Source organism: Pocillopora verrucosa, chromosome 1, assembly GCF_036669915.1.
Source record: "Pocillopora verrucosa isolate sample1 chromosome 1, ASM3666991v2, whole genome shotgun sequence".
Classification (NCBI taxonomy): domain Eukaryota; kingdom Metazoa; phylum Cnidaria; class Anthozoa; order Scleractinia; family Pocilloporidae; genus Pocillopora; species Pocillopora verrucosa.
Genome location: NC_089312.1, coordinates 29,035,037 through 29,049,607, shown reverse-complemented (window position 1 = coordinate 29,049,607; position 14,571 = coordinate 29,035,037). Strand labels below are relative to the sequence as shown.

At 37.4% G+C, this 14,571-nt stretch overlaps 1 protein-coding gene across 18 annotated transcripts in view; it reads left to right on the top strand.

Annotated features, from left to right (window-relative positions):
- Nucleotides 1-14,571, top strand: part of LOC131780888 (uncharacterized) — a 40,943-nt gene that overhangs the window by 12,673 nt on the left and 13,699 nt on the right. For 6 of the 18 annotated variants that reach the window (XM_066166183.1, XM_066166192.1, XM_059097501.2 and 3 more), the window contains 4 exons: nucleotides 914-1,041; nucleotides 1,717-1,768; nucleotides 3,950-4,077; nucleotides 14,065-14,121. In XM_066166183.1, the coding sequence (XP_066022280.1) occupies nucleotides 4,023-4,077; nucleotides 14,065-14,121 (112 nt within the window). In that variant the 5' untranslated portion in view covers nucleotides 914-1,041; nucleotides 1,717-1,768; nucleotides 3,950-4,022. Of the gene's footprint in view, nucleotides 1-913; nucleotides 1,042-1,253; nucleotides 1,330-1,716; nucleotides 1,769-3,949; nucleotides 4,078-7,801; nucleotides 8,080-13,255; nucleotides 13,794-14,064; nucleotides 14,122-14,571 lie in introns of those variants that run through there. The other 12 variants (XM_059097506.2, XM_059097504.2, XM_059097510.2 and 9 more) reach the window with 10 other exon arrangements.

The following is a 14,571-nucleotide window of genomic DNA, read 5'->3' as shown; positions in this document are numbered from 1 at the left end:
CCACATTACTGTCCCAGTTTATGAAGGTGCTCTGTTGGCTGTCCCCTGATGCACTAAGGCCACGTAGCTTAATAGAAATACTTTGTCATACAGCCACACTAGTACGCCCAAACCACGACTTAAAATATTTGGAAAGTGTTGTTTTAAGTACATCTTTAATAATGCTGCCTGATACAGACATTAAACCGTAGAATGACACTCGGAATGGCGCTTGGAACGTCTCGTTGTAAGCAAGTCTTAATATGCTTAATGACACAGACTTTGAAAACAAACTGGCGCATTGTGACGATGCATCATGTTTCCTTAACTATGTAAAGCGAACCTTTTTAAAATACAGAGATTTCGTCAACCTCGCAACGCCGTGTATTCATGACAGGTCGATCTAAAGGGGGTTACATGACAAGAGATGCTGCAATTTAGTAGTAAGGTTCCTAAAATTTGCCCTTTACGAAAGAATGTCTTAATTCAACTATTTGCATTAACTACTTGGTGTAACCTTTAGATCGACCTACCATAAATATCAGGAGCGTTTTCATCTTTGGTAATGGAGACCACTTATTTCTCCACCAATTGTATTCTTTTATTGGAAAAAAAGAGGACTGTGACAAAACTTTCGAATGCAGGGCCGCTTATGTATTTACATTTAAGTGAATCACATCACTGACTCTTGTGTCATTCCTTGTTCTCAAAGAGTGAAGTTAAAATGGATCTCGGTGGCCATTTACTCAATTTAGTATACTTTCAATTTAGTTTACTCAATTTAGCAGTTTATCCGAGATTTTCATGCACTTATAACGAGCTCAAGCTGAATCACGCTCTAATACCGCTGTTTAGGCGCTATTGGTCCTAACTCAGCTACAGCGAAACAGTACCAATATAACGATGTCAAGATTTATTCTCTTGTGATTTTCAGAGTCCCCCTTTTAAGGGGAAAGATATATACTGTATACGAAAAAGCAAGGGAACTAAAAACCAACTTAATTGCAACGAATCAACTTAAAAACAACACCAGAAGCAAGACGAATACTCGACTGAAACGAGGTAAGATTAGACAAAGAGTCTGTAATTTTCGGTGAAAGCTAAGCCTTTAGTTACAACTAACTCTTGCTGAACGTAAGCTCATTGAAGATGCTCAGGAGTCAATGAGAGATGGGCAGAGTGTCAAAACGGGCGTATACAATCACGTTTATATTCATTAGATCCATTTTAGGCCACGTTTTTGTTCCCACCTTTCTTGCTGTCTGCAAGAGGTTCCTATGGAAGGTTGCCTGTGGTGTGATTTACAGAGCCCCCCTTTTAGGAGAAAAGATATATATTGTACACGAAAAGGCAAGGGAACTAAAAATAAGCTTAATTATTATAAATCAACTTAAAAACAACAACAGAGGCAAGACAAATACTCGAATGAAATGATGTAAGATTAAACAAAAAGTCTGTAATTTTTCGGTGAAAGCTAAGTCTTTAATCCATCGAACAGTAATGTTTACTTCTTCTAATTTCTCATCTACCCATGCTATCCTAGTTTTCTAACAGAGACTAATCCTATTCTCTATTTGCTCGCGCACTTTGAAACTATGCAAGGCAAAACAATTTCGAAAAAATACCACAAGCCCGAACACGACCAAAAATGCCCTCTGCTGCAAGCTTACGCATCATGGGTTACGCTTTCCTTGGCCATAACTGATTAACATTGCAACATCTCCAACTTCTTTGCAGTCAGACACTAAGGAAGATACATGAACTTCAACAAGCGACGATTATCTCAAACGTAAGTAAATCCTTTTAAAAGCAAGTTAATTACGTAGTCCCCTTTATTGAGAAAAGATGTATCCATGAAAAAGAGAAGGAACTAGAAGCAAACTAAATCTGTATGAACTGACTTCAAAACCACACCGCAGGCAAAGAAACGCACGATTGAAACGATTTCAAGATGAAAGTCTGTACCTTCGTGGTGAACTCTAAGCCACCTGTAGTAGATCGAACCATAATATTTCCTTCTTCTCACGTTACCTTCTCTCTCTTTATTCATGCACGAGACTGAGGCCTTAATTCTTTATCAAAACTTATTTACAATCAGGTTTCTCGTACCAAACTGATTTGTCCTGCAGACACCGCTTCATTCACTCTCTCGTTTGTACGGGGATTCACTTCGCTAAAATGTCCTTCAATCCCTTACATGAAGGCCAAGCCGCACAACAACATGACTTATTGGAAGTAATAAGAGAAAATCTTCGGAATCAAGCAGTTCCGCAGCAGTCTGCACATTAACTAATACGGTACAATAACTTACACGCCCGTCGTGATTATCGTCAAGATCATGTCTATGTGTTGGGAACGAAAGTATTTCTCAGTCCTGCGATAAATTACCATGCAGTGCTACAATAAATTAGTTCAGATATCACATACATTCGCCTCGATATTTTATACTCCAGCTGCCTTAAGATTATACACCAGAAGCGTAAAACATTATTTCACATACCACAGGTTGAGAATATTTATAGATTTTCCCTCTCACTGGACAGATGGATACTTCATAACATGACGATAGACAAAGGATACGTATTGGCAATTGATTCGCCTGCAGATATTTTCAATTGACCTTTTTAGCGGCGAATTATTTGCGAGAGTTTGGTATCAGTCGAACTCAATTCTACGGATCGAGGAAAATTCGCAAAAAATTGAAAGCCGAAACATTTTCACGCCGTCGAAGGTTGTAGAATTCTGAGCTCTAAACAGATTACGAACTTCTCACAAGTTTTCTGACACTGACTCAGAACATTTCGTCGGAGGTATTTTTGGACAGATGTTAAAAAGATGAAAAAAATCACCGGTGCACGAAGATTGGATTAGGTTTGTAGATGTGAAAACCTCTTTACCGGCAATGCTTAGTTCCTGTAAATTGATTGTCAGCCTTGCCGGTGATTTGAGGACTCTCGAATCTCAACGTTAACTTCAAAATTACTGAACAAGTGACATTTCTAGCAACTTAGCTGCTGGATTATCAAATAGACTCTGCCAAAACTGGCCGCATAGGCAAAACACGAAAATAAGCAATCACACACATCATAAATAACAAAAGTAATTTTAACAGTTCAAGAACAGATTACTGGTTGGAAAGCGTGATCCACCTTGTCACAGATTCACAACACTCACCAAGCGAGATATTCCGAGCAGATCATCTATACACACTAATGAATAGGTTCGCTGATCGCTTCAGGAAACGTCCAACTACCAAACAACAGTGGTAACATTCTCATTCACTCTGGATAGGATTCACGGAAAGCGAAAAATATATTCTTTTAAGACTCAGCATACAAAAGACCTTAGCAGCTGCCATGATTTTTTGAATAACCTTTCTGTCATCTTCAAGGGTCACTTGCGAGTTCAGAATAAGCACCACATTATTTCATATAAGGGCCTCTCAAATTCATGTTTATTGGGAACGTGTACACCTATGTACACACGTGTTTTTTTTTCACGTGAATTCTGTTGTAAAGCTCTTAAGAAGCGGTTAGAGCACTAAAGAGGTAAGGAGAAAGACTTGACTACGTCTCTTGTTTCTCCTTACACTTCTTTCGTGCTCTAGCCCCTTCCTAAGTGCTTTACAACAGAACAGAGCACAGTTTAGGCTTCTCTTTATTTGTTAAATAAAGAAGCTGGTATGTGGTCTGGTAGAGAGCTTGGAACAGGAAGGGAAAATTTGAGTTCCCACAATTAATTAACGTGAACACGTTTTTTGGAGAAATTCACGTGGCAAATAACACGTGAATAAAAATGCATAATTAGCATCGTTCTACTTACTACCTAAATTCAACTTCCAACGCTTTGTACATTAATTAACTGAAGATGACAGAAGTTTCTGTCGAAACATGTTTTACTTAAAAGTTTTGTCGCTTTCTTTAAAGTATTGACTTGCCTGCTAATATTATTACTCTCTTGTGATTTACAGAGCCCCACTTTTAGGGGGAAAGATTTATACTGTATACTAAAAAGCAAGGGGATTAAAAACCAACTTTATTGCTATGAATCAACTTAAAAATAACACCAGAGGCAAGACAAATACTCGACTGAGACAAGGTAAGATTATACAAAGAGTCTTTAATTTTTGGGTGAAAGCTAAGCCTTAATAAATCGAACAATAACGTTTGCTTCTTCTAATTTCTCATTTACCCATGCACGAAATCCTAAATTTCTAGCAGAGACTAATTTTGTTCGTTATTTGCTCGTGCACTTTGAAACTATACAAGGCAAAACAGACTCCAAAAAATACCACAAGCCCGAACACGCACACAAATGTGTGCTGATGCAAGCTTACGCATCCTGGATTACGCTTGCCTTTGCCATAATTAACATTGCAACATCTCCCAAACTTATTTGCAGTCAGATACTGAGAAAGATACATGCACTTCCACAAGTAACGATTATTTCAAACGTAAATAAGCCCTTGTTAAAAGCAAGCTCATTGAAGAGGCTCAGGAGGCAATGATTCACAACACCTCTCTTCTCTCAAATCCTGAAATAGATCAATACAAATCACTTGAGGGGTTAAATAAATAAATAATAGTTTATTGTTTAATGTTTAATGTTTAATAATGCTTTTTACCACTGTACAAAATCCTACTTATAAAATAACAACTCATAAAAATCACAACAATAATTAATGACTGATAGTAACCATATAATATTCATTAAATCTTAATTACCATATAAAAGTACAGTAGGTAAAGGAAAGCAATAGGGGGAAACTGAATTTCCATATAAAAACTGCTCTCCAAGGCTAATATAAATAACTATACGTTGTATAAGAAAGAAGAAACTGGAGAAATAACTAAACAATAAACAAATATTAAAATCTGAAATCTCCTTTCGAGATAACAAAATAAAACTATGTACAAAGATAATTCAGTAATCGAGCTCTGAAGGAATTCAAACTGGAAGCTGACATAGCAAAATTAGGCAAAGAGTTCCAATCATTAACGAAACGGTTTAAAAATGAAAACTTAAAATAGTCAGTCCTAGCTGCTCTAGGCCTTAATTTAAAGTCATGGTTACTTCTAGTTCTTGCCCGACCATTCAAATTCACATATCTGGTAAAGTCCACATCAAAATGGCCATAAATTATCTTGTAAAGCTGCACCGAACAAAGGTATTTCCTTCTGAGCTCCTATGTTGACCAGTTAAGTTCGGTATTAACGTAACACTTCTGGCGGTTAAAAACTGAATAAACAGTGCAATTTACAAAATCAGATACTAATAATTAAATCTATTTAGAATAAGAAGTATTATAAAAATAATTGGACTCACGAGAACCTAAAAGTGAAAAATTCATTTATTCTCTTTGTCCTATTTGTTGATGTAGTGGCTTTAGTATGTCCTGATCTTAACTGTTATGGGATAGATCTTGTCAAAACTTGCGGAGCTAAGAAGGATATAGGATGGCTCTCATTCCTCATATCCGCCATCAACTTTTTACATATAAATATCCTGCGATCTACTAACGATGTCAACTGAATTTGCTTGATCTAGGGCTTGTTGACAACTAGAGTTTGAAAAAAATTATTCTTAAAGCTCTTTTTTGTATAGATTCAATAGCGTCAGAAAGGTATGCAGGAATATCTTGCCACACTTGCGCAGCAGCAGCATACTGTAAGATCGATCTAACATTGCATGTGTATAAAGAGAAAATTGTGCCATGAATTTAACTGAAAATATGCCCAAATATAACTCCGATGCAATGACTACTAATTAATTATTAACATCAAGATGAAGGCATGATTCTGTGTCATTCGTGTGCTGCAAGTACTTAATGCACGCAGCCGATGACCAGTTTAAGAGAAAAGGTCTTAATAGCCAGGCGGTAAATTCTAACCCTGTAGTAGAACCATAATACTTGCTTCTTTTAGCGGTACCTTCTTTAGCTCTACTTGTGCTAGAGGTCAAGTTTATAATATTTTTCCGCGATTGATTCTCACTCGTAGGTTTCTCATGCGTGTCTTTTCAAGAGAAATTAGACTCGAAAACTTACTATTTTCTCAGATGCGTTCTGATTAAATCTTACGCATCACTAGATTCACTCTCTCGTTTGTACGGGGTTTCACTTCGGTAAAATGTCCTTTAATCCCTTGCATAAAGGCCAAGCCGCACAATAACATGACTTATTGGAAGTAATAAGGGAAAATCTTCTGAATCAAGCAGATCCGCAGCAGTCTGCACATTAACTAATACGGTACAATAACTTATAAGCCCGTCGTGATTATCGTCAAGATCATGTCTATGTGTTGGGAACGAAATTATTACTCAGTTCCGCAATAAATTACCATGCAGTGCTACAATGAATTAGTTCAGATATCACATACATTCGCCTCGGTATTTTTTACTTCAGCTGCCTCAAGATTAAACACCAGAAGTGTAAAACATTACTTCACATACTACAGGTTGAGAATATTTATAGATTTTCCCCCTCACTGGATAGATGGATACTTCATAATATGACCGCATAGACAAAGGATACGTATAGGCAATTGATTCGCCTGCAGATATTTTCAATTGACCTCTTTAGAGGCGACTCATTTGCGAGAGTTTGGTATCAGTCGAACTCAATTCTAAGGATCGAGGAAAATTCGCAAAAAGTTGAAAGCCGAAACATTTTCACGCCGTCGAAGGTTGTAGAATTCTGAGCTCTAAACAGATTACGAACTTCTCACAAGTTTTCTGACACTGACTCAGAACATTTCGTCGGAGGTATTTTTTGGCAGATATAAAAAAGATGAAAAAATCACCGGTGCTCGAAGAATGGATTAGGTTTGTAGATGTGAAAACCTCTTTACCGGCAATGCTTAGTTCCTGTAAATTAATCGTCAGCCTTGCCGGTGATTTGATGACTCTCGAATCTCAACGTTAACTTCAAAATTACTGAACAAGTGACATTTCTAGCAACTTGGCTTCTGGATTATCAAATAGACTCTGCCAAAACTGGCCGCATAGGCAAAACACGAAAATAAGCAATCACACACATCATAAATAACAAAAGTAATTTTAACAGTTCAAGAACAGATTACTGGTTGGAAAGCGTGATCCACCTTGTCACAGATTCACAACACTCACCAAGCGAGACATTCCGAGCAGATCATCTATACACACTAATGAATAGGTTCGCTGATCGCTTCAGGAAACGTCCAACTACCAAACAACATTGGTAACATTCTCATTCACTCTGGATAGGATTCACGGAAAGCGAAAAATATATTCTTTTAAGACTCAGCATACAAAAGACCTTAGCAGCTGCCATTATTTTTAGAATGACCTTTCTGTCATCTTTAAAGGTCACTTACGAGTTCAGAATAAGCACATTTATATCTTATAACGGCCTCTAAAATTCATGTTTATCGGGAACGTGTACACCTATGTACTCACGTGTACACCTATACACACGTGCTATTTGCCAACTCAAATTTTCCTCTCTTGTTCCAACCTCACGACAAGACCAGATAACATCTTCTTTATTTAACAAATACAGAAGCCTTGACTGTGCTCTACTCTGTTGTTAAGTGCTTAGGAAGCGACTAGCTAGAGCACTAAAGAAGAGGGAAGAAGGACTTGACTACGTCTCGTGTTTCTCTAACACTTCTCTCGTGCTCTAACCGCTTCCTGAGTGTTTTGAAACAGAATAGAGCACAGTCGAGGCTTCACTATTTATTCAATAAAGAAGATGTTATCTGGTCTTGTTGTGAGCGTGGAACAAGAGAGGAAAATTTGAGTTCCAACGAGTAATTAACGTGAACACGTTTTTTGAGAAATTCACGTGGCAAATAACACGTGTTTATAAAGGTTCTCTATACTTCGACGGATGCCATGAGCTAAATCACGTTGAATGTTAACGTCCAGTTAGCAGTATAACTACGTACACCCAGTTTCCATCACGTGTAGTGGGGACGACGTCTCAGTACAAAAAATGAAATTGCCCTCCAGATTGTATAATTTTATTATAACAGGTCCGCGATGTTTCGTAAAGTTTTAGACGCGGAGATGAGGGATTCAGCGAAGTGTAGTGCAAAATGAACAACCGCAAAGAAATAAAAGGTATTGTGGGGAAAAGGCCTTCTTAGTCGAGTCATTGATGTATACAATTTATTTTATAACGGAAAACTTTTCGGTCTTCGAGCTGGCGACCACAGGTTACTTAGGCTCTGCAATATTTTTATTAAAGAAAATTACATTACTCTCAATGAAAGGTTGTTTAAAACGTTTGATGGCGGCCTGACCTGAAAGATTTGAAAAAGATGCGTCGTTTTATAAAGTATAAGTGCCATGGGGTTGGTCATCAACACGAGCGATGTTTGGTTCCATTGTATTCAGTCTGTATCGGTTAGGTGTTAGGTTTTCGCGAATATTTTGTCTTACTTGTGAAATGAGATCGTGGCAAGAGATTGCGTTTGTCGTGTCAATCACTTGCACGTGCAGTTGCTCCATAACCTCTCACGGCAAAGAGGATTTTCTACCAATAATTCTTTTAAAACGGCTAGAATATTCCCTTTGTGACCTTAGAAAACTAAACTTGGAGACAAGTTAGCAAGAGAACAAACTGGGCATAGATCGAACGCACTGTTTTCGTATCAAAAACCAAGCGAAAAGGAGTTAGATGATGTTAGCAATGTTTTAGGGGCAGTCATTGCTTCTACAGAAACGGAGAATGAGCGCAGTAGTGTTAAGGATGAATTGCCAAAACCTACAGAACACGCATGAATGTTCTTTCCGAAAATATTTTCGCGTTTGATACCACACTTGACCAATATTCCAGTGCCAGAGAATACGTTAACAAGTAATATCAACAACTTTTGTGCCAATTCAGTATTTAACAACTGCACTATCAACTTTTGCTGCGAGAAAAAGTAATATTTACGGGCATGTAAACGTTTAGATTGTATGTAAACAATAGGAAGATGAAATTCCAATTGCAGTTTAGTATTCTATGTTATATCAAACTAGTGATTGATATGTTAAATTATAATAAAGTTCGGATGTAACGCGCACTGGTTGAAACAGCGTGCTCTATTAGAGTATAGAATTTAAAGCAAGAGCGCTTAAGCTGTCACGCCATCTGCCAAATTGTACTATGTCCGACCGTTTCCCGAACTTTTCCCAATTTTTGTTCTTTTTTCCTGTTTTTCATTCATTGAAAGCGACATTTCGGAAGAAGGGAGCCGGAAATAGCAACAGAAGAACCAAACAAAGATTTATAAACATGCCAAGCGCCGTAATTGATGTTATTATAACGTGAAATCCGAGTTTTGAAGCTTTTCACGCTCAGTTTGATTGCAAGCTTACCTATGGTAATAAAAATCAAACACAGCTAACACTCATGTAGTATATATAGTTTCGTGTTCACAAACAGGAATGATGAAAAAAATTGGCAAACTGGCATAACTATTAAAGTTCACACTAATCATGACGGTGTCTGAGCGACTTCGGTCGTGCTGAAGTCCATCGCGGCTTGCTTGCGCTCATCAGGGCGATCTCCCGTCATCGCATTGAGGCAAGCCTCAGAAATTAAATCGGTCGCACTTCGAGTGAACAACTAAGAGTTTGCTCTGATATCCTTACCGATGCGTTGACCAGAAGGCCACATCAGTCACAGCAGCCGAGTTTTACTGCGCTATCATTTCGAGCAATCTTTATGTTCCTGCGAATTCAGCTGTCGTTCATTCATGAAACACACGCTTTGAGCAGTTTTTTTACCATTTGTCATTTAAAAAATCGTGTGTATTTTTATGATTTTCAATTCAGCCGGATTTCTCTGAACATTTCTCTTTGAAATTTTGTACCAGTGACTCAAATCCTCCAGGCAAGTGTTAAAATCGACCGGCTGAACTATTTTAGTTTGTGGACTTTTTGATGGTTGACATTTTTTGACAGCTTAAGTCTTGTTCAACCAATCAGATTATTTAAACCATTCCAACAAGGATTCTGACTGACCTATTGAAGCGTGCTTTATGAGAGTATAGAGCATGCTGACGACACGGTTGTTCGCTTTGAAATAATGTTTGTTCTGAAATTTGAAAGTACTGCGTGGGAATTCTTTACTATAAAACAAATAAATGGGCCTTGATTGTGCTCTATTCCATTTTAAAGCACGTAGGAAGCGCCAATAGACTACGTCGCGTGTTTCTCCCCACACTTCTTTCGTGCTTTAGCCGCTTCCTGCGTGCTTTACAACAGAACAGAGCACAGTAAAGGCTGCTCTATGAATAACTAGTGATCGATTAATAAACTTTGTACAAATTTTTAGGACTCATCTTTATTAAAGTTAAACACGCTAAGTAGGGGAATTGGTAATCTTTAGGGAAAGTTATTCTATTGCTAATACTACTAATTAGTTCATAATCATCAACTCCAGCCTTTCCCCGCTACCTTTTCAAACCCTCCCCGTGCTTTCATACAGTAGATTTATATTGGGGTTTACAGAGGTAAACATGTCACTCAAATACTGCCTATTGATTGGTCATAATTCTCTTGAATTAAATTAATTTTACATGAGAGAAAAATTACTGTCGGTCAATTTAACACTTTTCAATTACCAAATTCAAAGGAAATCGACGCACGTCCTTGGTCACATGCCGGGGTGTACACGTTCCCAATAAATTTGAATTTGAGACCCTAATATGAATTAGATGTAGGGTATGTAAAGTTTATTGAGACGGGTTTTCCGTCTATGTAAACTAGACCAGCGAATCTTTAGTGTATGGAAACGACCGAAAAGCAGTTTATGTCTTGAAACATTACATCAGGTATCGACGTCTTGAATCTTTGGGTATGTCTTCTATTTCATTGTTAATCTTTTTTTCTTAAAAGCCCTGAAGAGCTTTTTCTGAACTCGTAACTGACCCTTAAAGATGACAAAAAGGTTATTCTAAGAATCATCGCAGCTGCTGAGGTCTTTCGTATGCTGAGTCTTTAAAGAATACATTTTTTGCTTTTCGTGAATCCTATCCTGATGATTGTACAGGTGACTGCACTTGAGCTGGGATGAATACAAAACAAAGAAAAACAGCAATGTTTTGAAACTCTTATAAAAACACCCTTTTATTCGCCCTAATATACCACATACCTTAGACAACTTTCCTAACTTTCTTTGACCTACTTAACAATGAAAACATGCCAAACAAGTTTCTTTTGACACTGCTTTGATATTTCCTGTCATTTCAATGTACTTTGTTATTATTTAAAGTGAGAATAAAATTATTTTACTACTTTTGTACCAGTTACTTGTTCCAAAATAACTTGAGGAAGCAAAAATGAAAGTCGTTACTTGATGTGTTATATTTTTACAAATTTTTTTTCTCACTTGACCTTGAGTTTACTGAAAACAGATGCATAGGAATCAAATATTCACATCCCTCTTAAAGATCAAGAGAAAAAGATAGGTAAGGATATAGTTTGAACCTTGAAAAAACATCACAAACTTTGACTTCGCTCTAGCTTCTTTCTTTTGCATAATTCAGTTTGATAAATCAAGCTTATGGAAGGTTTACATTTTGCAATTGTAATGTTTCAAGATTAAAATTACATCATTGCTTCAATAAAAAGAAAGGTAAAATAAATTATTTCTTTTAGACTGTTACAACTTTCAGCTCAGCGGTCTTAAAATCAAGAAAGTTAGGAGCTCAACCTATCATTTCTTTAATAAACTGCTCCGACTGAAATCCTCAAGGGACGACTTGGTACTATTCCTAGTTGCATGTAAGACACAAAAGTCAGCAGTTCCAGGTTTCTGCACACATAGACTTCTGCACTGTTCATCAATCTCGTCTAGAAACTGATATTTGGCACATGCTTTGGCACATGCTTTGACACTACAAGTAGGTAGCAACATAATAAGTTTTGCTTTTGCAGCCGAAAGGCTTGTTTGCGATGCAACCCATAGTATATATACTTCTTATTTCAGAATTTGCATGTTCTTTGAACTACATATAAACAAAATGTAACTCTCCATATATTGGTAAATATTTTCATTTTGAATGAATTAAACTCTGTTGAATATTTCTGATCGTAGTAAATTGGACAAAAATATCAGTATTGACATGGAATTTTGAATGACACACATGTATATTGTAATTGTAGAAAAAAAATGCTTATCACAATGCAAACCAGCTGTAAATGTAGCATCATGTGAAACCTTCACACCTCAGGATTTCTATGGCCAGCCTTCTCAACTATTTCAACCCCTGTTGATTGCCTGGTCAAATCAGTGTTAAAGTATACGTGATAGAAAAAGAAGATTTAATATGTCGCAAGATTCATCGATGAATATGAAACGATTACCTCTGTGTTTCCATCAAAAGTGTCTTCTTGGAGTACCCGAGACGTGGGTATAATGGATCTTTTGAGTAGTTTGCTTGCGGTAAAGCAGATAGTGTGGCTTGAGTAGGGCTTTGGATGGCGACAGACCTCACTTCTCTTTTTTTAAGAACGGAGCCCTTCTCTTCGCGATTTCCTTACATATTTAGGCTTCTCGATTTCTTCTTTGATACTGAATACTATGCTATTCTGATGTCGAACTCGAACTGTGTATTTGATAATTTATCAAATACACAGGTTCAGAGTCTCAGAGACTTAGCAACACATCCATAGCGCTTTTAGGGAAGTACACTAAACATGGAGAGATGTGAGTTTTCCAAAATTTTTCGAATTAGTGGATCTCGGTTAAGGTTAAGAGTTTCCCATTTTTTTTCTGAGTAAAATGAAAGATGTGCAGCAGTCGATAGAAAAAGGGTTTTCCGACTTAGCGAAGTTCACTCATATCTTCTTCGCTCTTTTTACATATTCAATTAAGAAGTATTTTGGGTTTTTTTGTGGTTGTTTTGCCATTTAACTCGGTCAGTTTGGATTTTGTTTGGTAAAGATTTCAAGGGATTTGAGATTAGTTACATGAATAGACTCAACAAACAAAACATTTAATGATCCAATTCGACTTGCACACAAGTAGTGTAATAATGAAATGGGCCTAAACAGTTTCTTTGAATCACGGAAGTCAACAATAAATAAGCCTTGCTGGAGAACACGCATGTTGCCTTTAATATAAGATAGACAGGAGGATTCATTTCTCTGCATTCTCCGTGAAAATCCGCAATCCAAATTTCTTAAACTACGAATGACCAACTTTTTCCTTTTTGATAAAAAGCCACTCGTACATACAGCAAATGGTAGAAAACATCGCTTACGCCATAGAGTGGGCAGATGCATACACTTTGTGGAATCCGATGGAGTGTGTTATTTGCATTCAATAGAGAGCGCAAAGCCTTATTTGCCTGCCTCTGTCTGGGATTTCGCGCAATCCGCCTAGAGGCTATAAGTGGAACTCTCGCCAGGTAGCGCTTGTCAGCCAGTAGATGAGCTCAGGCAAATTGCATAGCCTGCCATGTCCAATACGCGGAATGGCCTGGTAGCATTGGCCGTCATTCATGTGGCCTGGAAAGCTATACAATCAATTTTGAGCATAAAAACGCGCGCTTCACGACATTGGAAATTATTTACAACAAAATGCCAAAGTCGAAGTTCGTACACGGGTAGTAGGTGGTTGACTCAATGTCAGAACTTTCGCGGCTTGTTTACATTAAAAATCACGTGACACTTGGGCGGAGAAAGGTGGCTTTAAAATTCCTGCTCGCCCATAGATGCCTTGCTTTTCTGATCGCTTTTATCAGTGCGAACACGAATCTACTAAGAAGACATGGACATCCTAAAAACCCTGATTCTTCTTGTCCTGGTATCTGGTACCATTCAAACAACAGTTTTTGGTAAATGATAGAAATTGAAACTTGAATTGATTATAATTATTGAGTAATGAATAACAAGGATTCTGAAAGTAGGATCCGTGGCTCTGATTATCAAATTGAGGCCGAACATAACGGGAAAAGTACGATTTCCAGACACTTTTACGTGATATAAGACCTTGCTTTCTATATGCTTCCCCCTTGTTAGAATCAATGGACTTTTGCAGCTAAGAAATGGCATAAACGCTCCAACTACCAAATAATTATTTTTTGCTTCCCGTTTTCTATTGAATAGGGAGAAAGAAAGGTTGCAGCTGCTACCGCTTACCCAACACAACTACGATCGGGATCGGTAAATGTCCTTTATTATCACTATCATACAGAATTCATGCAAATGCGTTTTAGCTATATGAAAAGTTTGTTTGATTTATTTAAAGTAGAAAAGTAATTTTAGCGAGCTCGATACCCCGCCATGACGCACATGCTAATACTTGTTTAAAACAAGATGTCCTGACTTCAACATGGATGAACTTATTTCATCAAATATGAGGGCAGCTAACTTAAGATTCTTTTACATTTATTACGGCGAATCATGAATGCTGGTACATATTCCTTAATTTCCATCGAATTTAAGTCAAGAGCAGTTACAAATTGATTACGTAGGTTTACTCGATATATTCACTTGAGCAGTATCTCAAACATAAATAACCCTTACTGAACGCAAGCTCATTGAAGATGCTCAGGAGTCAACGACCTACAGCGCCCCAAATCTTTCAAAGCCCAAGAAACAAACATCAATATT